This window comes from Geospiza fortis, unplaced genomic scaffold (assembly GCF_000277835.1).
Source record: "Geospiza fortis unplaced genomic scaffold, GeoFor_1.0 scaffold229, whole genome shotgun sequence".
NCBI lineage: Eukaryota > Metazoa > Chordata > Aves > Passeriformes > Thraupidae > Geospiza > Geospiza fortis.
The window spans coordinates 3619646-3644828 of NW_005054357.1; the positions used below are offsets into that span (position 1 = coordinate 3619646).

Here is a 25183-nt window from a genome sequence, read left to right on the forward strand (position 1 = left end):
AGTACCCAGAATAATATTTCCAGTGTGTTTCTAATGAAGATGTCAAGTGCTTCCTGATGCTGCTTGTGCAACAACAGACTATTTTGGTCCCTTCCATCATAGGTGGCCAGTCAGAAGTCAGCACTAAAAAAAGTGCTGTGTCTGCCTGTAACATTATGTTACGTGCTAAGAATTTGGGGATAATCATTCAAGATCAGTTAAAATTCTGTACTCTTTGATTAAAGGTGGTTACAAAAATGCATCTTCTGTACTGCCTAACTGATTGTGTTAATTCCTGAAATAATTCTTTGAGAACTGCTATGCTGGAGCATTAGGTGATGTAGGTCAAGAGTGTTTTGTCTTCAGGAAGGACAGATCCAAAAGATGTGAAGATCTTTGGGCCTTTAAGGACTCAGGTGCTGGAAATTTTTTGTATATAATGGGAAATGCTCTTGAACATTTGGATTTCAGATTTGGTATTAAAGCAGCATGATTCACCTCACTTCCCTGCTTTATTGTCAAATGCTGAAGCACAGTGCCAAAATTATTCTATTTTCAAACTTGTTTTGGACATGCTGGTATACTACACAAAACAAATGACTATGAAATCCAGTCTATAGTTGATTGCAAAGTGGAATGCAGGGGCTGCATTGGCTTGTGCAGCCTGAGTAACACACAAATGCTGAGTTAATAGCTACTAAATATGTAGTCACATATTGAATCTTTTGATGGCATTGTCTGTTCTTGCTTAATGTGCCTCAGAGATTCAGGAAATGTCTTCTGTGAGTGAGGGACAGGCACTACCCTTCCCCATGTTGTGGAAGTAGCAGTGGGTTGAGCAAGGCTGGTGATTTTTGCTGTGGGATTTGGTGGTAGGAAGGAGCTGGAGTGGGTGAACCCAAGGCACCCAGCAGTTCCTGAAGGCAAGGCATAGTGCCATGGGGGAATGGTTTGGCAGTGTGTCCGGGGTGCTGCTTGGGCTATGGAGGTCATTTGGTAGGACTTTAAAAACAAGCAACTAAATGTTTGTCAGAAATAACATCAGGGTGATGGAATGGGCTATATAACCTTTTGAGGGCCTTTCTAGGCTTATGATTTGATCTTCAGGTGGGATGTGTTAATCCATTGCTATGGAGCCTTTTCCTCAGCCTTTGCAGGAGATAATGAGGTCTGGTCTGACTGCTGAAAGGGGGACTGCAGTCTGGACAGCTGCATTTATGTTATTCTTTTCTACAGTTTATGTTTAGTAAAGGTCTGCTAAACCCCCACATTTTTCCATATATGATTCATAAAGCAGAACTGATTTGTAGCCAGCTGAACATCATGTGAACTTTTCTGACATAGAACTAGAAAGGACTCTGTCTTTAGGTCTTGAGATTTAAATTTGAAATAATTTTTCATTTTTTAATAAAAATATTTAGGCCTCGCAAGTAGATTTAACCTTGGGAGTTATAAATTTACTCAGATGCTTGCTCCTAACCAATCCATTAGTTTTCAAAACAGGAAAGGAGATTACTGGTTAACTGGGAGTACCTGGCAGCACTCACTGGGGCAATGGTGGCAGCAGATCTGTTCAGAGGCAGTTTGGGCCTGCCGGAGCAGAGCTGCACAGGTCAGCTGGACTTGTGCCATGGAGCTGCATCTCTTCAACCAGGCTGGATTTCCTCCATTCCTGTTGGTGTTTGATGGGCCCCAAAAGCTTCAGGCTGCACCTTTCCTGGAGAGGACAGTTCTTGTATCCAGTATCTTGTAGTGTATCCATCTGCTTCCCTCCTTCTGTGCTAATAACATTTGCTAAGTCTGAGCTGGTTGGATTGGTCATAGGTTTCCCCTTCACCTGAATACAGAACAGAGTAACTTCCCATATTCCAGGAGCACCATGTGTTTTGGTGATGGGCTTGGGTATTGTAGGCAGCAGCCCTTCTGGATGAGCCGCTCCTGAACTGAGGAGAACCAGCAGCTGAGGAATGCTGGTGAGTCGTGTGTTGCTAAGCCAGAAATTATTTGAATATTCTCTACTTGGAAAGTAAGTTCATCTCAGAACAACATTGCCTATGTGTTTCTGATAGGGAATGGGGAGCAGCTAATGAGACTCCTGTAAATGATTGGCAATGATGTACTGAGTACCCATTTAATTATCATAAATGGAGGATATAATTCTCCCTGACTGCTGTTCAGCCTTCTGCTGTTACTGTGCTTTCAGAGTATGGTTTGCATGTAATTTCAAGATGGAGAATTGAAAATAATTTCTAAGATGCAGCTTGCAATTAGGATCATATCCAGATGTAATCAGGGTGTGTTTTTGTCAAGGCTTGTGTGTACCATGTGGTGTCCATTCAAACCTCTTAATAATGAGAAGCTTTTTAAAACTTTTGGGTATGTCGTGTTTGTGCATAGATGTGTGCTTTGTGTGATGTTGATGTGATTGGGAGTTTATAAACAAATGGGATTGGCAAAAACCAGTTTACAGTTACTGAATGACCACAATATTTAAATATCAATCATTTTTCTTTAAGGCTTATATTTTGGAAGGTCTTGACTATCTGGGCATAGATCTTAGTAAAAGGACTTGGAGAGCACCTGTTGAAAACACTGAACTCCATTGTATCTGTCATAGCTAACCTGCTACAAACACAGTATGAGGGATTACTTGTGCTTTATTTCTGCCACCTCTGATGGTACCATCTAATGGATTTGCTCTTTATCCATCTGCTGCTTAGCAATGAAGACAGTATCTCAAATTCCCAGTAACTGACTCCTCTTAAATAATCCTTTCCTCTGTGTTGGAGTTATTCCAGCCTTACTGATCATAAAAGTCAGCATTTGCCTCTGTGCAAGAGGCAGTTTGAGGAAGGGGTTCTGTAGGGAACACCAAAAATGATCAAAAGGTGGAGGTTGGAGGCAGCAGGAAACTTGTAGAGCTGAAAATCAGAATTTAGATGCTGCAGTTGTTGCCCTCTTGATGCAAAGTGGAGTGGCCTTTCTAGAGGGAAATGTGTGTCACTGCTCTCCAGCTCTGTGGGCAGGCAAGAGGGCACATTTTGTCAGCATGGCAAGTGGGGCACTGACTGTAATTTCCTTCCTTTGAACTGGATTCTCTACACTTGTCTGGGAGATCCTGTGCAGTGTCCAAGAAGGACTGTATCTGCTGCCTCACCTGATTGGGCTTCTGCAGGGCTGACTTGAGGAGCAGAACTTTCTGAAACTGATTTGATGATACCCATCTGAAGCTGATCTCAGTGCTCAGATACCTGCATTTTCTGTAGTTCTGGAAATGGTTTTCCTCGCAAAAGCTGTTAAAAGAAGTAATGTTCACTTTTTCTAATATCTGTTGTCTGCAGTTTCCAGCCCCTTAACATAAGTGGTTTTACCAAGTCAGGAACTGTAATGTAGCAAATTACTGCTGGTGTTACTATACATTTGTCACCACTGAGACCTGATAGTGTACGCTCTCATCAGGGTTTGAAAGAGAAAAAAGGGTTTGAGAAACGGCTCCTCACTTCTTAAAACTTTCTGAAGTTTATTGAACCACAACAACGGACTGAATAAGGAAAAAGGAACAGTGCTGGGTGCTTAGCTGCAGCCAGAGGCACACAGCCCACACCCATAGCAATCTTTATTTATGCTACTGACAAGCCAACCCTCCCCACACTCGTGCATGTGTCACTCTTCCAACCCAGCTTCTCCTTCATCCTGCCTCTCAGAGTCTGTGCAGTCCTTCTGCTTCAACTTTCCCAATGGTTGGAGATCAACTTTCAGCATTACAAAACTTTTATTAAAAAACTACCAGATCTTAACTTCTTTTAACCTTATAGCATACATTTAACATTTGCAAGAGCAAACATTACACTATCAGTTTATTATCAGGGCATTGATTTGGGGGGGTTTTGTTGTTGTTGTTCAGAAAATAATTCTGTTGCTTCTCCTTGTTCAGTCTCAAAACCTTCTGGGAATTATCATGGCAGGTTCAGTTGTGAACCTCTCACATCCCCCTCAGTAACTGGTGACCCTTCTGTGTGCTTCCCCAAAGTTCCTTATTGTGTGGATAGTGAGGGAGCAGAGCTTTGTTTTGGTGTCTAACTTCCTTTAAGGGAGAGGGCTGTCAGTGACTGAGAGGATTGGAGGGCAGTCTTGAAGTTTTTGTGCATTTGTACCTTTAAGATTGCCTTAGTTTTGAAAAATCTGTTTATCCAAGAGATGATGTAAAGATTAGAAGAGATATACAGATGGATTATGTATTTGATCTTAAATGTTTTGCCTTTCACTTGTTCTCAGGTCAGCTGCAAAGCTGATATATTGTCAGCCAGTGTAGTAAATGTGGTACTGTATGGATGTGCCAGGGTATTCCATAAAAGTATTGCTTTTTTACTGTTTGCTATTAAAAGTTTTCTTTTGAAGGTATTCCTTAACATGAAAATATATCAATGTCCTGAATCACCACACATATTAAGTATCTATTTATTATTTCTTGAGCATGCCTTTTTAATAGCTAATAAATTCTTATTACTGTTACTAAACCAGAATTTTTCTATACTGAAAATACTGTCAGGGTTACCTGTGGAGCTACACTGTCAGGTCCTGGAAGGTAAACAAATTAAAGGTGACTGGAGTTTTTGTGCTTTTCTTTGTTGGGCAGCATCCATTTAGAGGTTATTTTTATCCCTGCTGTCTTTAATAAAATTCCACATAATTAGTAGGTCAAGATGATGGGTTTAAAGAACAGCATAGTCAGTATTTTTTAAAAATTACTATGGAAACACAGCTGAGCTTTCCTGAGGTAGTCCTAACATTACATTCATTGCCAGCTATTCTTGCTTGCATTGGAAAATCCAGGTTGTTGGGTATCTAGTTTTCAGGTTACTCTCCTGGCATAAATTGTGGAGTTCTGTGGAACAGATGGAGGCATATTGCTGATCCTGAATGGCTGGACCCCATTTCTGAGGCATTTAACTCATGTTCTGACTCCAGGTTGTGTAAGGAGGGGGAGAGTGGAGAGTCCGGTGGAGGCAGTGGAATGCCAGAAGCCTGAGCAGTGTAGGAGGTTTGTATTTCCCTCTCTGTAGATTAAATCAGAGATTAAGAGCACTTTAACTTTCCTTAGGAGTGCTTTTACCTTTGGGGCACATAGTTTTAAAATCTTGAGACAAAGAAACTGACTTCCCTGAAACCGGAGGAAGAAAATGAGTTTGAATGAAGCTGACTGCAAGGGTACTTCTACCCTTATCCAAGGAGGAGGATTGTCAGCTCTGATCAAACTTGGAAAGAGTTGCTTTTGGTAGCTGTGTTTTGAGGATGATTATTATGACTTGCTTCTAATAGAGGAGAAGGAGGGAAGATGGGATTAAGAGAAACCGTGCTCTGTGTCCCCATTTCTCGACATCCTCCTCAGCCACAGTGACAACACAAAAGGAATAGGGCAGGATTCCCTGTGGAGGGCTTTGTATTCAGGTGGTGATTGCTTTGCTTTTATATCTGCTTGCAGAATTGTAGGTTTTTGTTTTTACTGGTGACGAAGTACTTGTTTCTGTGGCTTTGATCTACAGCTATAATCTGATTAAACTGCAGGTCAAGGAAATTAGCTGTACCCTGGCTTCAGCTGCCTGTAAGAGGAATAATAAGATTTAAACTACTTAGCACATAAAATTGACAATAAGATGATTCTGTTAAAGGTGTTTTTCATTGGTGTGTGTTAGCAGTGGCCTTCCAAGGCACATGGAACATTTAATTCCATGACCCACAGGCTGAAGATCTCTTGCTACCTCAGTAAGAGCTGACATCACGCAAACCTGCCAGCTCCCAAAGCAAGCAATTCCAGAACTTTGTGCAAACTATGGTCATTTAAATTAGGTGGCAACACTTGAAAGTTTGGAACAGTAAGAACTTGTTCTGTAGAAGTAAAGCTGTTAGCAGTACATGTCTGATGTATGAGTAGGTAGAGTCTTTACACAAATTAATAAGTAAAATCATTGTTGGACGCTATATACCCCTGCAAAATCCTGATTCCATCCATTTGCCCTTTCAGGAAAAGGTATGTGGGAGCTGTTGTCTGAAGCCTGTTGTATTCAGGTGATGTTGAATTAATGGGTGGAGGAAAAATAAAAGCTGAAGTTTACCCACAAGTTTGCTATTACTGTACTTCAGGCATAACCATCTAGGTTTATGCACAATCCTAAGATTGCTGCAAAAATATTTCCTTGTGACAGGTCATAGTTAGAGATACAGTTACTGTCTACAAAACAGTTTAGGGAAGTCAGAGTTATGTTTGAGAACTCAACCTTTGGCAAAGTGTACCAACTGTAAAGGATTAGTAGCCAGAGAGTCTCTAAAAACTGTAACGAAAACTTTCAGTTTTAGCAAGTGTTAGTGGTAACTCATAGGAATTGAAGGAAAAATACTTATTTTCCAAAAAACTGTCAACCATTTGTATCAGCAAGTTCTCCTCACATCTGAAGTGCTAAACTCCAGATGTGAATGATGTCTTAGATACAGTGCTTGGGGACTGATTCTGAACAATCAGTCTCCCCTAAATATGCTGTGGAATATTCAGTGTCCATGCTGTTAGTGTTTCCTACTGCTTCCACCTGGCCTGAATCAGCATAGGTATGCTTAAATACAGACAAATAAAGAAAAAACCCCCACTGCTTATTAAAACTATTATAAATTTTTGTTGAAGATAACTGTTATTTCGAGGAAAATCTAAAATGGCAGGTTGTTGCTTTGAAGTTCCTTCTGCTGTGACCCTTGCCAAATATTGAAATAATGAAATTAAAATTTTAAGTGTTTGACTTTTAGTATGCTAGTATAGAAAATTTACCTTTTCTACCCAAAATGAAACATTTCACACAGTTATTCTGTATATTCTCTGTATTTTTCTGTTCCCTTTCAGAAGAATTAAAGCTTTCTGGCAGTGCCCTTGATGAGTCTTGGGATCAGTCACCTCCTGCTAAGGCTGCAGGTGCTATTCATTGTGGTACAGTACCTGCAGGAAAGAGAACTGCAGGAGTGTGAATTTCTGCTTGGAGTGAAACTCCTGGCCACTTAATGTTTTGGGTTTTTTTAGTTTTTAGTAATGAGATTGGATTCTGGTGGCTTTTATAAGCCCAGCTGCCTGGATTCATTGCCCATTTTAGTCATGTAAATCCTCAATTCCTTATCGGGGGTTGTGTTACTGAGATTTGATGAGAGAACTGATACAGCTGATACAGCTTAGGGCTGTCAGGGGAAAACCAGGTGGAGTTCCCTTCAGGAAGGGTGAAAGCAGTGTGGTGTTCTTGGCTCTGTGAGATCTGGGGTTTTCCAGGTTTTTTGTAGAACTCGTCATGCCACAGCAGATCGTGCCTGGCGGATCCTCACTGTGAAAATGAGAGAGGTGTGGTGTAAACGAGGCTTGACTTCCAAAAAATAGAGGATGGCAGCTGGGTAACAAAACTGCTTTGAGAAGCTGGGCTTAATTTCATTGGCTTATCTATTCTTGATAATGAAGCTTGTTAGCAGACCTCTGCTTCTGTAGAATGGATATGGCCCTATTAGAGATGCAGGGTGATGTATGCAGAACTGAAAATTTGTGATTGAGTGCTTGAATTATAGCTGTACTGAAGACAGATACTGGAACAGAAATGAGTTCTTTTGGGGACAATGGTAAAATAGATCTATTTGTTCAGTGATATGCAAATAGAGTTGGAAGTCAGATGGCAACAAGAGGAAAACTTGATTAGAATAGTTAACCAAAGAAGCTCTATGATCTTTTCTTACATGATTTTAACATCAAATTAAGCGAACTTGCTCTAGTGTTAAAGAGAAGGTGTGAGTGTATGATCTTTTGATGTATCTTTCTGTGTGATGGGGTAAACACTTCAAAATATATATATGGGAGAGACAGCCCAATATTTGTGGGATTTTCTTTCTGCACTGCTTACTAGCTTAAGGGAAACAACTTGTTTTCTTATTCTGACTTGGAAAACTTAATTGATCAAGAATGGTAAAAACTTGGAAGAGGGAAAATGAAATGTGTCTTTCATGTCTTCCTTTGCCAAGTCCAGTGGTTCACTCCACTTTAAATGTAGCCTCTAGTTCCATCAAAACAGAACTTTATATACTCTCAGGTTCTTAAGAGAAGAAAAGTTTATTTTTCTCTTTAAGTGGGGACTTAAATTTTTATTTATCATATACCTTTACAACCTTGAGAGACAGTCCTGACTACTGTGTTTTAAAGTTTTGAAGCTTTTCAATTTTATGAATAAAATGAAAATTCCTTTAGCTATCAAACATTTTTACTGAATTGGATGGGAGGCTGTTATATTTCAGTTTGCAGTTTGACTAAAGCACAGAGCTGAATCTACATATTTGGTTAGGAAATGATAAAGAGTAGCTATTATGATAGATCAAGGTGGTATATGGAAGTACTTGAAATATAATTTTTCTGAACTATGGTTTGGATCAAAAAAAAACCACTTAGGGAAGCTTGACTGAACTGCTGAGTCCAACTGGGCAAGGAGATACCTGAGAATATTCTTGAAATGACACAATGTGTAAACAAGCCCTACCAGGTTTTCTAACAGGCAACCTTTTTTGCCCCAGAATGGGTCATTCGAATGTAAATTCACTATGAGGAGGTGCAATAAAATATATGGCCAGAAAAGCTTGTTAAAAATGCTGTGTGATAGGAGCCATTGGCACTGTGAGAAACTGCTATCAGTTGTTACCAGTGAACTCCAGTTGGTGCCCACTAGGAGTCCCTGAGCACCAGCAAAGGCCCATTGTAAGGTTTGTTTAATGAACAGGCAGGGCATTTTCTCTCTGCTTGCTGCTAATATTTTGCTACTGATGCAGAACAAGGTTTGTACCCAGGCTACCCCCTCTTATCCTGGCTTAGAATGCAGCTATTTGAAACAAATTGTTTCTAGGTGGACATGAGAAGCAGCACACTAATGTTAGGTCAACTCTCCTAATTTCTTTGGAGTCTAGGAAGTATTGAAATAATTCCTATACATTTTATTAAAAGTGACAGTGACAATTCCTTCAGTATTGCTTGTTGCAATTTTATAAATTATACAGGGCAGTCTGCGTTATGGCTGGTGAAGCAATTGGTGCTAAAGTCTCTTGTTCTGTGAGACCATGAGTCTTCTCTTCCAAAATAAAGTGTTTTTAAATAAGTCTTTTTGGTAGAAGCTCATGTCTAGCCATATGATTAGGTCTGTGCATTTACAGAGAGTCTGTCAGCAGTTGCACTGATGTAGAGGCTGAGGCTCTCTTTGACAGAATTCTCTAGGCAGCAGTGAGATCAAACTTCTGGGGGAAAAAAAAACGTGCTTTTACATTCCCTGTTTTAAAGATTAGACTTAGTGGAAGGTAGTTCTGCACAAGTGATTTCCAGAGGAGCAGTTCTTGGCTTTTAAAGGGCAGAGCCTTTGTGCCTGGAAGAGAATTCTGGGCTGGTGTCTCTGGGTGCAGTCCTGCGTGTCCTGCTGGGGCTGAGCCTCTCAGCATTCGTGGCTTTGGCAGCACAGATTGTGTTCTCAGCTCAGAGGAGACCTTCACAGCACTGGAAGATGTTTGAAGCGTGAGCCAGACTGTAGGAACTTGGCTGGCTGTTCAGAAAAGCGAGATTCCAGCACCTGAGCAAGTCAGCTTTTCCTTGGGAGCAGTGGCATTGCTGGCTGCCAGCACCGCAGCTCTGGCTCAGCTCTGTGCCTGACTGGGCTTGAGGTCAGCAGTGCAGGGGCTGCCGAGGCACAGCCTGCACAGGAGATTGCTGTCCCTCCTCGTCTCTTCTTGACTCCCTGAAGGCAGGATCTGCTCATTGCCATCCTGCTGGCTGCAGCCAGAGAGCCATCACTTAGGAGGCTTCACTTAGGTGCCTTTTGTTGCCTCTGTGTGGATGAGGAAGAAATGTTTCTTGGGCTTTCAGCCTTCTCCTGATACAGTAGCTAAAATTTGCATTGCTTATCTCTGTTATCTCTTCTTCCAGTGTTCTCTGCTTTTAGGAGTTAAAAAAACATAATAACACCTTCTTGAAATAAATAAACTGAAAGAAGTTGTCTCAAAGGCATTAAATTAGGATCAGGTGAGAAATGTACAGGTTCACTTCTGATATCAGTTAAGATGTTCTTGACTTGTGTTCCTGACAATTAAAGCTCTTGGGGCATGCCATTGCTTTTTAGATGGAGGTGGCTATGGTGAGCTGTTATAGATAATGCTTGCATTTAAAAAACAGAAATTTTGCAAAGGGACTTAGCAATTTACGTGTTCCTAATGTATATCCTATTCTAATACTTTTTAAATTCTCATGTGGACCTCAAAACCATCCCTGTAATTTATGGCCAGTAGCTAGATTCCAGAACAAACTGAAAAACTGTTTACAGTCATGACAACTTCACATGGGCAAGAGAAAGTATATGCTGATTTCTGCAGCCTCTTTAGGGATTAGGTGGTGCTTTCTCCTGGCTCTCCATTCTTTTCCAAGCTGGCATCTGACATTCATGTTAGGCACAGTGTGTCTTCCAACTGTGTTTGTTCTTAGTTTTTGTTCTGAGGCAGGTGAAGGGAGCATTTCATATGCTGGGAGGATTGATCCCATGTCCGGTGTGGAAAGCTTGCACTCTCCAAATCTGCATCACCACCTGAGTGCATCAGGAACAGGGACATGTCCCATCCAAACCCAGCCCAAGCAGGCAGCCTTGTGTCCCCTCTGCCAGCCCTGGGTTAGTTGTGTCCATCAGGCAGGCCACAGGGCTGCTCCTTGCAGCTTTATGTACTGCTGACACAGTGCTGAGCTGTAGCACCTCCCTTGCCTGCTCCAGCCAGACACTGACCATTCAGAAATATTTATTTATTGAGGACTGCCCCAGTGCTCCTGGTTTTGGGAAGCTATTTGCCAGCTTCCACCAGCAGTGGGGATTTGCAGAGGATGCTCAGTGCAGGAGTTGTAGGTAGTCACCTATAGTTGCCATTCTTTCTGTGTGGTTTGTTTTTTTCCTTGGAAACCTGATCAAAACATTACTTTAGGGATGCAGTTCAGGGAAGAGAGGCAATTGGGGAAGCCACAGTCTTATCCCATCTCCCTTGTGCAGCATGGGGGGCAGGAGGGCTGTACTGAGGTGCTGACAGACACTGATGGGAGTTTGTGTTGCTCTGACTCTGTTGGCTCCTGCGTTTCACGTGTGACAACTTAGAGTTGATATCAGGTTCTCAGGCAGTTATCACTAATGTTGGCAGGACACTGCTGCCAATTAAAGCTGAAAATATAAACTATAATGTAAGCATTATTAGTTTGTATTTGTTCAGAAGGAGGCATAAGCAGGGAAAAGTGAACAGTTGACTGCTGTTATGGGATGAACTAAAAGCAGTCATGCTGTTGAACCAACAGTAGCTCAAATCCTGCATGGGGTGAGCTAGAGCAGAATTGTAAGCAGATTCACCACTGCATGAATGTGCTTTGGCATAATTCAGTTATTTTGACCTTTCTGTTTCTAATTTATTGTCATTTTGCTTTCTTACAGGCAGGCAGAAGTCCTGAAGGCTGACATGACAGGTAATTGCCTTTATTATACAGTTTATATCTCTTATTAATAATATTTGATTCCTGGTTTTGTTTTCCTTTTGTGTTCCTTTTGCTTATCATTCCTAAGAATTTTCTGGTAGGTGTGTGACCTTATGTTAAAGGCTTGTCCTCTGTATATAAATAAATAGTATTTTAGCAACTGTGCCCCTTTGGCCTGTACCTAATACATATTTTTGAAGCTGACTTTGGATGTTCTAAACATTTGGAGATGAAGGTCATGTCTCTACTTCTCTCTGAGAATCCTGCCCAGACCAGCACAGGAACTGCTGTACTTGGGTTTAGCCAGGATTTGGGTGATTTTGAGGAACCTGGATGAGGAAATGCTGATCTGAGCACTACCAGGCGTTGTGAAAGTGCAGCCCTAGATGCAGTGAAATGCTGTGAACTGTGATTTAAGCTGTATATATTAATGGGAAATGGTTTATATTAATGAATCAGCCCTGCAGTAAAAGTAGCTTCTCTCATGAACCTTTGCTCAGCGGTGCTTGCCACCTGGGTGTAGTTAAAGTAGCAGGCTGGTGTAGTCCCCATAGGGCTATTAAAACCACCTGGATCCACCTAACCCAACAGGAGTGGCTCCACCATCAGTATCAGGATGGTTTCCCTGGGGTGAGGCCCATCCCTTGTGCTCCTGCAGCCCCAGCCATGGGAGATTGGACTCTGTAACTCAATAGCAGGGAGCAGTGTTTGCACTCACCCTCTGGGATGGGGAGCAGATAGCTGCTGAAGAGTTAGCAAATGGCAAGCACACAGCAGTACTTACCCACAGTGTTCTTTAACAGTGTGTGTCCATGCACTGTCCTATTTAGCATCCCTCCATGGATTTATTGTCTGCTAGTTATTGTTTGGCTACACTGGGAATTTTTCTAAATTCATCCAGTGGCAAGAAATTCTGCTGTTTAATAACTTATGGAAAACCACATCCTCCTACCTGGTTTGTTTTTTAACTTGCCAGCTGCTAACTTTGTTCACATCTAGGTCTGGAGTTGTAGGAGACTCATCAGTTAAGCAGTGAGCCCTCAACCCCTCTGTAGTTCTTGTATTTCACTATTCTGAGGAAAATGATAGAAGCAGGTCTTTGGTGGTGTGTATCTAACACTGAGCTCTGTTCTTTCATTTGGTAAATGAGTGAAAAATCAGATTAACTCCATAAATTTATGTGACTTCGTTTTTTTTTTTTTTTTTTTTTTTTTTTTTTTTTTTCTTTCTTGTTGCTCAGATTCAAAGCTGGGTCCAGCAGAAGTCTGGACATCCAGACAGGCTCTACAGGACTTATATCAAAAAATGCTAGTGACTGATTTGGAATACGCTTTAGATAAAAAAGTGGAGCAGGACCTGTAAGTACCTCACTGAATTTGTGTGTATGTATGTGATCTGGGCTGGGCAGCAGGAAACCCTGAGACTTCCAGAAAAGCAGTTGTATCCTATGGAATAGTTGTCTGATTTCCTTTAAAATGAGAGCTGTACTGTGGGTGAAACATGAGAATGCACTGCAGAGCTGATAAAGAACATTCAGTAGGTTAGTGTTTTACCTCTGGCAGTTCAGAGGCAGCCATGTCATGCAGGACTGGGTTTTGGAGAGCCAGGTGGAGGCAGAGAAGCTAAGGAGCACCAGTCTGCTCTGCTCTCGGGGGAGCTGAAGTCTGCATTTTCCTGAAAGGAGGAAATTTGCCTGATGTAATCACCTGGAGCTTTGAGCAAGGTCTAACAGGAGCTGCTGAAGACCAGTTTTAAGCCCTGTGAGGTAGAGCTGGGCAGAGGGAGGAATAATCAGAGTTGCTCATGGGGTTAATTAATGGGTTGCTCATGACACCTTACAAATCAGGGTAAGATCCAGCTGGGTTTTCTCCATGCCCTGAATCCATTCCCTGTTATTTAAGGTGCAGACATGGGTTGTAATAAGTTTAGTTAACAGAAGCATGTGGTTCTTTCAGCATTGAGGGAAACCAGATGAGTAGGCTGGCTGAGTTCTCCTCTCCAGGCTTCCAGTTACTGAATGATTTTTAAACCTCATTTATGTAACCCACATTTTGTTTTAGGGAGGGACTTCTCTGCTGCCTAAAATAGAACAATTGCAAGCAAATATTAATGATGTTAGCATTAGCCATATACATATATACACGTGTATGTTAGCTATATGTATATATATATATATCAGGATCTGTTTCCCGAGATATGAGAGGTGAGGAAAGGTGGTTATTCCATATTTAACATTTGTTCTTATCTGAATATTGCCTGAATTTGAATATTCTTCATGTCTGATGCTGTGTAATTAAACAGTTCTTTCTTGTTATTTATGCCGTCTGCATAAGACACTTCCAAAGTAAAAAGATAAATGCTTCTTTTATTTTCAGTTGGAATCATGCCTTTAAAAATCAGATCACAACACTCCAGGGTCAGGCGAAAAACAGAGCAAATCCGAATCGGAGCGAAGTTCAGGCAAACCTTTCTCTGTTTTTAGAGGCAGCTAGCGGCTTCTACACACAGGTGAGTTGCACAAAACACAGGATGGGCAGAGGATCAGTTTTAGCTGGGTAAAATCTGTTCTTTGCCCTTAGCTTAGGAAACTGCTGCTGCATTGGATTGAGCAGTGCACCTTGCTAACAGTGGTGCTCTCAGCAGGAGATGTCTGCAGAGCTGCTGATGGGCTTTCTTTTGATCAGTCTTGAGCTGAAACTTCTGTGCATCTGGTAGTTGTTTTTGGTGCAATAGAATCCCCTTTTGTTTACTGTATAAAAACAGAGGCAAAGGGGTGTGAGGTGTAACACAAACCTCTTTCTGCAGCAAGCAAAAGCATCATGTCACATCTTGCTTACAGAATCTGCTTTAACACCTAAACCCCACTGTTTTGGGTAAGGTCAGAGGTCCATTTCTTACTGTGCTCTGCTGTGTCTGCTCAGAGCAATCATAAAGCAGCAGGAAAGGGTAGAAAGATACTTCTTTGCACTGTCTCTTGCCTTCTCCCTCTGCATCTGTTGCCTTCTTGTGAATCCTCTAACTATTAGAAGGTCTAGCCTTCACTGGCTCTCCAGTCCCTCTTAAAGCCATGTACACTGTCTCTTGGGTGACCTGTTGTGAGGAATTTTGTCTTTTAATTGCAATGTCTTACAGAAATAACGATACAAAAACCCTCAAACCCAGCAGATGAGTTAGTTGATGTACTCTTAGTACTTTTTTCCTGCTGTTTCTCTAAAAATTCCCATTTAGCTTCTCATTCCTATGTATGTGTTTGTGGGCCATCGCCTTCATTCCTTTTCATTTGCTGTATAGTGAAGGATAAGCAAGGATAATCAGTTTGTTCTTGGATTGAGTTACTCAGGAACAGAAATATGTGCAGAAAATGCAGATGCACAGGATGTGTGTGATGGCCTTTTGCTTTGTTCTTTTCCTCTTCCTTGTGACTCCAAATACCTATGATGAGCATTGAGGTATAAGTCTTTATTTTTGACAACTAATTAGAGCAATTAGTTCACTTCTAGGAACTTTTCTTCCCCTAAAGCAAAACTGTATTGTTGAGTGCTCCTTTTCCTATGTTAGATTTAATTTGATTTAAATTATGAAGAATAAGAGTCACTGTATGATAATGGCTTTAGTAAAGATAACTTGCCTTTCTTTCATTTTCCCCCCTCATTTGGTGTCTGCTTCAACAACATTCTGGTTGCTGAATCCTCTCTCAGTGTTCAGAGTAAACTTTGTCATGGCTGATTTACACTGTCTTCAGCTTACAGCACTCACAGTAGGTCATTTGTACTGTATCATTTCCTAGCTGGATTCCAGACATCTGCCATGCCAACCCCAGGGTACCCTTGTGGCTACCCTTTTTTCCCCTTCAGCATTGGTTTTTTGTAAAGCTGCTTGTTGGAAGTAGCCAGTTTCACAAGCTGTCATGGTTACCAAGGGCATTCTACCTCTACGCGGTTTGTCTTGCAAAAGCCTTGTTCTTTCCTGCAGTGGATCAGGGAATTTTACTCTTTCTCAGCTTGACACTACAGACTGGGTCATCTTTCTCTGCTGTGATGTTAATCACATTTTCAGTCTAAAGCCTTGGCTCAGCCAAGGTACCTGTTCTTCAGCTATGAGGCTTCCCCAAGTGACATCTTTGAACAAGAGCATGAATTTTCTTAATTTGGCGTCTTTGAAGATGTCAAGATGCTCTCTTTTATCCAGCTTTCATCTGTGAGATCTCTTGTTTGGGGATTTTTTGTTTACTGTATAAAAACAGAGGCAAAGGGGTGTGAGGTGTAACACAAACCTCTTTCTGCAGCAAGCAAAAGCATCATGTCACATCTTGCTGACAGAATATGTGTCTCTGTCAGCCATGGGCTTTCTCTGTGCCTTTATCTGGAAGTACAACCCTCCTGCAGGTCTGTTTTATTTGGAGACTGAGCATGTTCCCAGCTGGGAGAAAGTCTGTCACTTCTTACCTGCATTTTTTACCCTAGTAATCAGTCCAACAAACACTCTTCACTCTCTGGTTGCCATTACTTTGCAGAGTATTTGCTGGAGTCTGTTAGGAAAAGCTTCAAAAGCACTAATTAGAATGGCAGAGTTGAGGCTTTCTTTCAATCAGCTTTTGAAATATTTGATCAAGTAGCTGATGCCTTGTTCCTTGAAAGAGTCTCAGTGTTGGCTTAGTGCAAATATTTACTGACACTTCAGCCACTGAACTGTTAGTATTGCCTTGTATTGCTTATCAACTTGGTTATGTCCCAGCTTCTTTCGAAAGTTAAAGTTGGGATAGTTTCTTTCTAATGTTAAAGTTGGGTTTCTTATGTTGGAACAAGCTGCTTTGGAGGGTGAGGGATGTTCCTTTCTAATATTTTCAGAGAACAGTGTCACTTCTTGAAGGTATAAAACCCACTCTGTTCCTCTTGAGTGTCCTACTGAAAAAACAAAAAGACAAAGCAAAACCATAAAACCCAACAATATCTGTAGACCTCCCATAGTCAATCTCCACTGGTAAATCCTTGGTGATTTAAATATCATGAGGATTGAGTTGCTTACTGGTTTGGGATGCAGAGCTTTTTCTTACTGGGCAGATGGACTCAGTGAACACAATGGAACTCAATGAATTCCATATGGAGAATGTATTTTAAAGTCTCACTTTCAGTAACTTGAGCTTGTTCACCTCAAATATATTTGGCTCATCAGTAGTGAGCACACACCTCTGAGTGGCAGTCTGTTAGTTTTGTGACTAGTTTTGATGCCTTTCCACTGGCTGTCTGGCCCTGCCACTGACCCAGGCCATTTTTGCAGTTACTCCAGGAATTGTGCACAGTTTTTAACGTGGACCTGCCGTGCCGTGTGAAGTCTTCCCAGCTGGGGATCATTAGCAATAAACAGACGCACACCAGCGCCATCGTGAAGCCGCAGTCCAGCTCCTGCTCCTACATCTGCCAGCACTGCCTTGTCCACCTGGGAGATATTGGTGAGTTTCACAAGGAAAGGGCTGGGATGTGGAGTTCTGTCTGTGTTCAGCTTCTAAAGAGGGATCTGCGTGTACCACAGCAACTGCTGCAGCAAGTGTGCTCCACTTTAGCAGCTAGTTACTGATTATGCCTGTGCTGATTGCAGCAGGGGGAAAGACCTGGAAAGAAACTCTGTTCAGACTTATCTAGTGTTTGTTACACATTAACACATAGAGACAGTTAATCACTGGCTTGCTAGTGATCTGCCAGAGTCTGTCTCCTAGCATTTTAATCATGTTCTAGCTGGTAGGCACAGGGAAGTGCTGAAACTGGTAACTATTACAAAAGCTTGTTGCAGCAGGCTAGCACACTTCTCCAGAACACTAATATCTTATGTACAAGGCCACCAGTTAGAAATCCAGTCTTTCATAAATGGGATTTCTTTTTTACATTAAGTTCAACAGGTTTATTTCTTTCTTGATTCGAGTAAAACTTTGTGTTGTAGAAAGTTCTCTTTTCACAGGAATTTGCAGTTGCTTTTTGAACAACCTAAAAATAGATCTAGTTAGTGATCGTGCAAAGAGGGATGAAAAATATTTTTAGCTCTCTGTATGTAGTATTCTTGGCACTGTTGTCCATAAGACAGTCTTAGGTCTGAGGCAAAACAGCCACCTCAGAATTAAATGTGTCAAATCTTGGTGCTGTTTGGTGTAATTGCACATTCTTCTGATGCTTATTTCTGAAATACTAGTGAAATGCTCTTCAGGTAAGTTGCATTTTATGAAAGTAACTGCAGGGGACTGGAATTTTGTGCCTCAACTTGGGTTTTTTTGCTGTTTTCTTAGCTCGCTATAGGAATCAGACCAGCCAGGCAGAGTCTTACTATAGACATGCAGCTCAGCTTGTCCCTTCTAATGGTGAGTCTGGGATACCTTTCCAGTTCATAATTCCAAAGGAAGATTTGGGGTATTGTTTTCTTCTGTGGCAGTTGAAAACCTGGGCTTTTATATAAATATCCCTCTCCAAATTTTCCACACAGCCATTCAACAAAGCCTCACCCATCAGTAAATCATTTAGATAATGGTTATTTGCATGATCTGTGTTGCATCCTTTTGTGCAGATTTAGAAACAAGGGAAGTAATACACAGCTTTACTCCAAGGCTTCACTACTGCTATACTCTGTTACATTCATACATTATAAAGTACAATTAATGAAAACTTGCTTTACACCAGCTTTGGGGTTTTTTTAATTTCTTTTATTATTTATTCCCATGCTAATTTATAGTTTCTGATGGGAGTTAATGAGTTCTTTAGCTCAGGGATCTAGCTTTTTAGCTATTGTCTTCCAGTGGCCCCAAGTGTAGGGATGTTGATAGAAGGATGTCACTTTGAGCTGGGCTGCTGAAACCACTAATTCAATTATTTAGACAGTTGCATTCTAACTGAACAAAAAAACCCTCAACCCCCTGAAACAAACAAGCAAACAAAATCAGAGACCCCCGTACCCAATCCTTCTCCATCGAAGGTAAAAAAAAAAAGGCAATAAAACAGACAAACAAAAACCCACAACCAAAAAGACCAAACCCCAAAACAAAAAACAAGCAACAAAGGCAACACAAGCAAACAAAACAAACAAACAAAACCCTCCAAACAGCTGATGCACCACAAATTTAGAGGCTTTTTCACTGAAGTGGTTCAGATCTAAGGCTGGGGTAGAAGGGTCAGCAGGTGCGTCTAAGTCTTGGCTGTTGAAGAACTGAGGAATTTATGCTCCCTTTCCAAGTGACCACATGTACTCTGAAATCTAGCATGGTTCCCCCAGGACAAACTTGTTGGACAGCTTGTCTTTTTCTCCCTTAGGTCAGCCTTATAATCAGTTGGCTATCCTAGCTTCCTCCAAAGGAGATCACTTGACCACAATTTTCTACTACTGCAGAAGCATTGCTGTGAAGTTTCCTTTCCCAGCTGCCTCCACTAACCTACAAAAAGCACTTTCTAAAGCACTGGAAAGGTGAGACTAAGTAAATTATTGCCACTCAGGTAAGTTGGAAGATATTTCTTCTAAAAGTACCTGCTGTGCTAGAAGTTATTAATATTTGGCAGTGGAAACAGAAATCCCTCAGCCCTTGTCCAGTCAGAGCATCCTCAGAGGTGCATGGAACGAAGAATAGTTTGTGATGCTCCTGACTGTGATTAGTGAATGCAGGAAATAAGCCTATTGTGCCAACACAAAAAGTAGCTTTGCAGGACATTCCTCCCTCATTTTTGAGTAATTCTGTGGTGTTGTGTGCAGCTGTGTGTAATTCTAAAGACTGAATCAGGTATTTCTGTTCTAAATGCAGTCGTGATGAGGTGAAGACTCGATGGAGCGTGTCTGACTTCATCAAGGCATTTATTAAATTTCATGGCCATGTGTACCTGAGTAAGAGCTTGGAGAAGCTGAGCCCTCTTCGAGAAAAGCTGGAAGAACAGTTCAAGGTTAGTTCTAACAACATATTAATTAGTATATTGAGTTTATTTTTAGCAGTTGAGTTCAGAAATTGCAGTCCAGTAATCATTCTTTGACATGATAAAATACAGGAAGTTCAAGTAGCCTGTTAGGGAAGGTTTGCATTGCAGCTAACATTGTATAGTTCTGGTAACTTCTGCCAAGATTAGGGATTTTTCCCATTTGACACATGGTCCATTGTTGGTGGAGATACAGGAGAAATCAGTCACCACTGTTGATTAACCTGGATAATTCTTGGATACCTGTGGAAAGAACTTGATTAATCTGTGAAGTCTTGGCTCGATGGCCTGAGGAATTTAGAGAGCTTCATGTTTTGGATGTTTATCATTCAATCCCAGTGGTTGTTAAGGCTGCTTTTAATCTGCCTTGGGAAACCTGCCTCTCCTGTTAACAGTTTGCCCTTGAGAAGTGTCCCATACAACCTTACTCTGTGCAGACTAGAACTATGCTGAACACGTTTTCCATGGAAAATCCAGGAGTCCCATTGGTTACATACCCCCCTCATTATGTTGGACAGTACAGCCAAGATCAAAACAAAAGGATTTTACGAGGTTATTTATGCATAGTATAGTTTCAGAGAGAACATAGTGTTAACTGGTAAATGCCTTTTGGAGACTGCTCTGCTTCAGCTTCCTAATTTGTGGAAAAGCATCGGGGAGGATGAATATGTTCAGCAGAGCAGTGGATGTTTTTCAAAAATAGGAAAGGGGAATGTGGTCTGAGCAATATAAAAAATCACAAATGTTCTTTACAGTCCTTTTATACTTTTTTTGTCTTGAATTGTGTTGCTACAGTTAGGTTCACACTGTTTTTAAAATAATTCAAAAATCCACAGAACTTCCTATGAATTGGCTGCTCCAACCCTGGCAGTTTATGTTGTTTCAAAATGAAGTAATTGTATCTCTCTTTCCATGTGTGATGCTGGCTGTTGAGAAAGTACTGCTTTTTCTACAGTGCTTATAATCAATAATTATGAGCATTGCTCAGGCATGTGGAACAGTCTTCATTTTCTGGACTGATGCAGAGTGTTAGAACAGCTAATTGAGCCCTGCTTTGTTGCTTAGATTACCTTTTTTTTGTTTATATTATGCAACACAAGGTAATTTATCAGAGAGTAACTCTTCTGGCTTCACCAAGTTGAATGTGGATGTGAAGTTGGCTGTATGGTAGTGAATTAGTTTAACTTTGTGGCTCATTTAAACTCTGAGGAGAGCAGTTGCAGGGTTGGGAGCATTCAGCCAGGCCCTGGGTGCTACTGCTGGCAGCTCTGCCAGTCTCAGTTGTCAGCTGTACGGTGCTGGTGCTTCATGCCCTAAATGAGAGAGTCAAGGGTGAATATGGAGCTTAAACCTTTTCCTGATGCTTACACTAGTTAATCCACCTGATTCCCTGATTGTTGTGTCTGAAGATACGTTGGCTGAGATTTAGGATAGCTCCTTTTTTCACCCAAAAAGCCTTGAAGTCTCTTTTCCTGTCCTGAGAGAGGTGTCTTTTCTAGCAGAGTTACTGAAAGACATTTGTAAATAGCTCTCTCTGTTTTAGTCCACTGAGGCATTTTGTGACCCATGAAGTCAGGTGTAGAATTAGTCTTTAATGCATAACCATGCAGTAGTTAAATTTTCCTGGGGTGTTTTTTTTAAATGTCACCTTCTCCATGCTGGTTCTTTGAAAGGCAGACAAACCCAGTGGATCTATAGGCCTTTGCAGTGCTGTTTGTGCACATTCCAAGTTGCACTTGCTCTGGAAGAGAACCATATGCAAAGGGGATGTTGATTTGTTGTGTGTCTGAGCTGGTGTGCAAGCAAAAACCTTGTGCTTAACAGTGGGTTCCATCTGGGAAGCCCAGTTCTGTGCTGGGAGGGATGACCTGAAAATAAAATCCAGAATGAATGTTGTGTAAGAGCAGAAACATTAGTCAAGCAGTGAAGGAGCAACTACCAGTCCTTTCAAGCATGTGGTTTGCCATCTAAAAATATGTGCACCCTGTGTGTTTGTTGCAGAGGTTGTTGTTCCAGAAGGCCTTCAACTCTCAGCAGTTAGTCCATATTACTGTGATCAACCTGTTCCAGCTGCACCACCTGCGAGACTTCAGCAACGAAACAGAGCAGCACAGCTACAGCCAGGATGAGCAGCTCTGCTGGACACAGCTCCTGGCTCTCTTCAGTAAGTGTGGGAGCTGATTGATTTTTGCAGTTCTCTTGGTTTTAATGTGGAATCCATTAGTAATTTCCTGTCAGGATCTAACTTAATGGCTGGCTGAGGTAAGTGCTGAGAACAGACATTAGGGAGAAAGTTGTGAGAGATGATGGTCCACACAGGATCATTTCTGTCAGCAGTGCTGACTAACACTGGATTTCTTTGTCCAGACTTACTCTGTTTGAAGCTTTACAGAACTCAGCATCATTTTCCTGGTTCTGAAAGAGCATTTTAACTTGGGTGCAAAACTGGATCCAGCTTGGCAGTGAGTAGTACCCCTCTTGGGGGCTGCTCCTCAGTTGGCTGCATGCAGTTGGAGTTGCTTTGAATGGAACTGGTTCTGATTCAATAGGGCTGAAGTTGAAGTTGAGTCAACCAAGACCTCAGCTACTTCTTTGCCTTTGGTAATATCAACCAAGAGATAAGTGAAAGTGCAGAGCATTTTAGATTCTAGCCACATAATGCTGATTTGCTTAACCTAATTGAGCCTGTTGTCAGCTTGGCCTTGTTTGTCAACACTTACATTTCTGAATAGCTGGGTTTCTCCAAAGTCCAGCCTGGAGTTGATTCACGGTCACATGGGTGGGATTACTCTTTCTCACCTTCTGTGCTCTAAGGCATCTGGGCTGGGTGTCTGCCTGCAGAGCTCCAGTGCATTTTTCTGCCTGCTGGTTGAAGTGAATAAAGTGGAGGTAGGTAGTTGAGTTGATAATTTCTGATAAGTAGGTGAGTGACTGTTTTTGCACTGGGCTTGTCTCAGCTGATTTTTTTTAACTTGCCAAAATGACTTGCCATGACAGTTGAAGAGATATAAACATCAAGATTCTGCTCCATAGTAGAAAACTATTTAAAAGCCCTGTATTATGATCTGTTGCTGGATTGTTTAAGATGAGGTAGCTGGGCTGCCTTGTTCTAAAGAACTAGCTCTCAGAAGACGGGTTTATGGGTTGGATATGTTTGATTAAGTAATTTGGTCAACTTTGAAGTGTCATTCCCACATAATGGAGTTTTTTGCTTTTGCTTTTTCCTCTTACTCTGTTTCTAGTGTCATTTCTTGGAGTTCTGTGCAAGTGTCCTTTACAGAATGACTACCAGGAGGACTCTGGGGCTGCATATCCTCTTCCAGCTGTGAAGGTTTCGATGGACTGGCTGAAACTTAGGCCCAGTGTTTTCCAGGAGGCAGTGGTTGATGAGAGACGGTAGTGAGTGTTAATCTTTCTCTTGTTACATTTTGTTGCATGAAGGTCCTAATTACTGTTGATCTACAAATTAGTCATGGAAAAAGTGATCATACAACTCATCATCAAAATGATAGAAAGTGTATGTGCTAAAAGGTTCATGAAGCAAAACATGAAATTTGTTGGTTACATTTGTTGGTTACATCTTTTAATTGTCTTTAGGTTTGCTGTAAGTTTTTTACATTCAGGATTTTAAAATGTCCAGTTTGAGCATAACTACTGAGTGTTCCTGTAGTCTTATCTAGTATAATGATTTCTCAGATTGCTGGGGGAAGTGGCAGGAGAAATACTTGCCTTAATTTTGTGGACTAAACCATCACTTGGGCAGTGCTGTGATGTAGTCACCTAGGAGTTAAATTCAGTTTAGTAGAAGGGCTCTTTAAATGTCAATGCAGACATAACTGTTCTGGACTGTTGCTCTGATTTTTCACTTTTGTCACTAATCTCATAAATTAAGCCTTAAATTGCTCAAAACTCACAATATTTTAATAGTCTGTTAACTTTTCATGAATTTTGTGATTCAATAAAGTGTTTCTGTGAGGTGATTCTTAGGATTGGAGTGACTGTTACTGGTGCAGCTGGATGAGTATTGTTCCTAAGATGGGCTCTCCAAGGAAAGCATTGTGATGCATGGGGGAAGCAGGGGTGCCTATAACTTTGATTTGTTAAATAAGAAACAAAAAGCCATGTGGAGTTTTGGGAGCTTAAACCACAGAATTCCTGAAGGCAAGATTAAGGAAAAGAGTTCAGATGTGGTTTTGAGATGGTGATAACTATTTCCATTCACACATCCTCAAGGAAGACCTATGCCTGTATTTTAATAGGCAAGATACCTACTTGATATCAAGTAGTCCCTGCAGAGAAGACATGCAGGGTGATTCATGGAGTAAATGGCTTTAAGCTGAAAGAGGGTAGATTTAGGTTGGTTAGAAAGAAATCCTTCCCTGTGAAGGCAGTGAGGCTCTGGCTCAGCTTGCTCAGAGAAGCTGTGGCTGTCCCATCCCTAGAAGTGTCCAAAGCCAGGCTGGATGGGGCTTGGAGCAACCTTGGCATGGTGGAAGGTGTCCTTGCCCATGGCACAGGGTGGGAGGTCCCTTCCAGCCCAAACCATTCTGAGATTCTCTGAAGGAACCCATTTTCTGGACAACATATTATTGACTTTACTTGCCTTATTGGAGATATCTGGGGTGTTTTTTCCTTCTTTTTTTCCTTGTCAGTCATGGGAAGGAGCTGTTGCTCAGTGTAGTGTAGAGAATAATCATGAAGATCATGCTGTCTGTGCCTGCAGCCATGCAGGAGAGCAGCTGAGGGTGTACAGTGCTGCTGGGGGCACAGTGCATTCTCCAGGCTGTGTGCTGGATGATGACTGGAAGCCTTGCTGAGGAGGACACATTCATTTCTCCACACTGAGCACAGTGGGCATCCTGAAATAGTTTTCTATTGTTTCTGTGGTGCCCATCAGTAAAGAAGGATTTTTGGACTTTTTGAGTGGGAGCTTCTAGCAAACAGGAGCAAGCAGTCTGGTGGTAGCAGTTAAACGTTAACACAGGGATCAGTGTGATTTTAAAATTGTTTGCTCCAGGGCCTTTGGGAAGAATTTCCAATCATTGCTTGTTACTGGTATTGTGAGGGCAAGGCAGGGGACTGCAAGTTCACCTCTAGTTTAATGGTCTTGCTTGGTGCAGCCCTTACTTAGAGTCTCTTCCCTTGGTGGTAAATGCTCCAGCACTACAGTACAGTGTTCTTGTTCATGGAGCAGAAGTGCTACTGCACAGCTGTGACTTGATAAATTCTTTTGCTGCCTAAACTGATTGATTGACTATGCCTTGAGAGCCATCAGCTTTGGACTGCAAAGCATGAATTGCAGACAGGTGCTTGCAGCACTTGCTCACACTTCAGTTTTATCTGGTTAAATTCACAACAGGCTCTCTGGCCTGCTGTCTGTGCTCCGAGAGCCTGGCTTCCTTGGGAATTTTAGGTTGGCTTTTTAGTAATAGTAATTCTTTCAAGAAAGGGTTCACTGACACTTTGCAAGAAACTTTTCTTGGGAATCAGATGATTAATGTAAACTGTGATGGTAACAGCATTCAGTGTTTTTTGGTAAAGCAAATACATCCCATGTTATACAGTTTTCACTCAGGGTTTGCCTGTTTTCTAATTTTTAGCATATGGCCCTGGCTGATCTCTCTTCTAAATAGTTTCCAGCCTCATGAAGAAGATCTATCCAGTAATAATGGTAAGGACACTTAACAGTCTGTGCTGTAAAGAACTGTGAAAAACAATGTTTTTCCTG

At 41.5% G+C, this 25183-nt stretch overlaps 1 protein-coding gene across 5 annotated transcripts in view; it reads left to right on the plus strand.

Annotated features, from left to right (window-relative positions):
* Positions 1-11481: 11481 nt before the first annotated feature.
* The window catches only part of SMG7 (SMG7 nonsense mediated mRNA decay factor), a 30582-nt gene continuing 16880 nt past the window's right edge, over positions 11482-25183 (plus strand). For 2 of the 5 annotated variants that reach the window (XM_014308103.2, XM_005423728.3), the window contains exons 1-10: positions 11482-11509; positions 12759-12876; positions 13894-14026; positions 16796-16967; positions 17793-17864; positions 18808-18958; positions 19290-19425; positions 21457-21619; positions 22698-22854; positions 25056-25126. In XM_014308103.2, the coding sequence (XP_014163578.1) occupies positions 11503-11509; positions 12759-12876; positions 13894-14026; positions 16796-16967; positions 17793-17864; positions 18808-18958; positions 19290-19425; positions 21457-21619; positions 22698-22854; positions 25056-25126 (1180 nt within the window). In that variant the 5' untranslated portion in view covers positions 11482-11502. The remainder of the gene's footprint in view (positions 11510-12758; positions 12877-13893; positions 14027-16795; positions 16968-17792; positions 17865-18807; positions 18959-19289; positions 19426-21456; positions 21620-22697; positions 22855-25055; positions 25127-25183) is intronic. The other 3 variants (XM_031059164.1, XM_031059165.1, XM_031059163.1) reach the window with 2 other exon arrangements.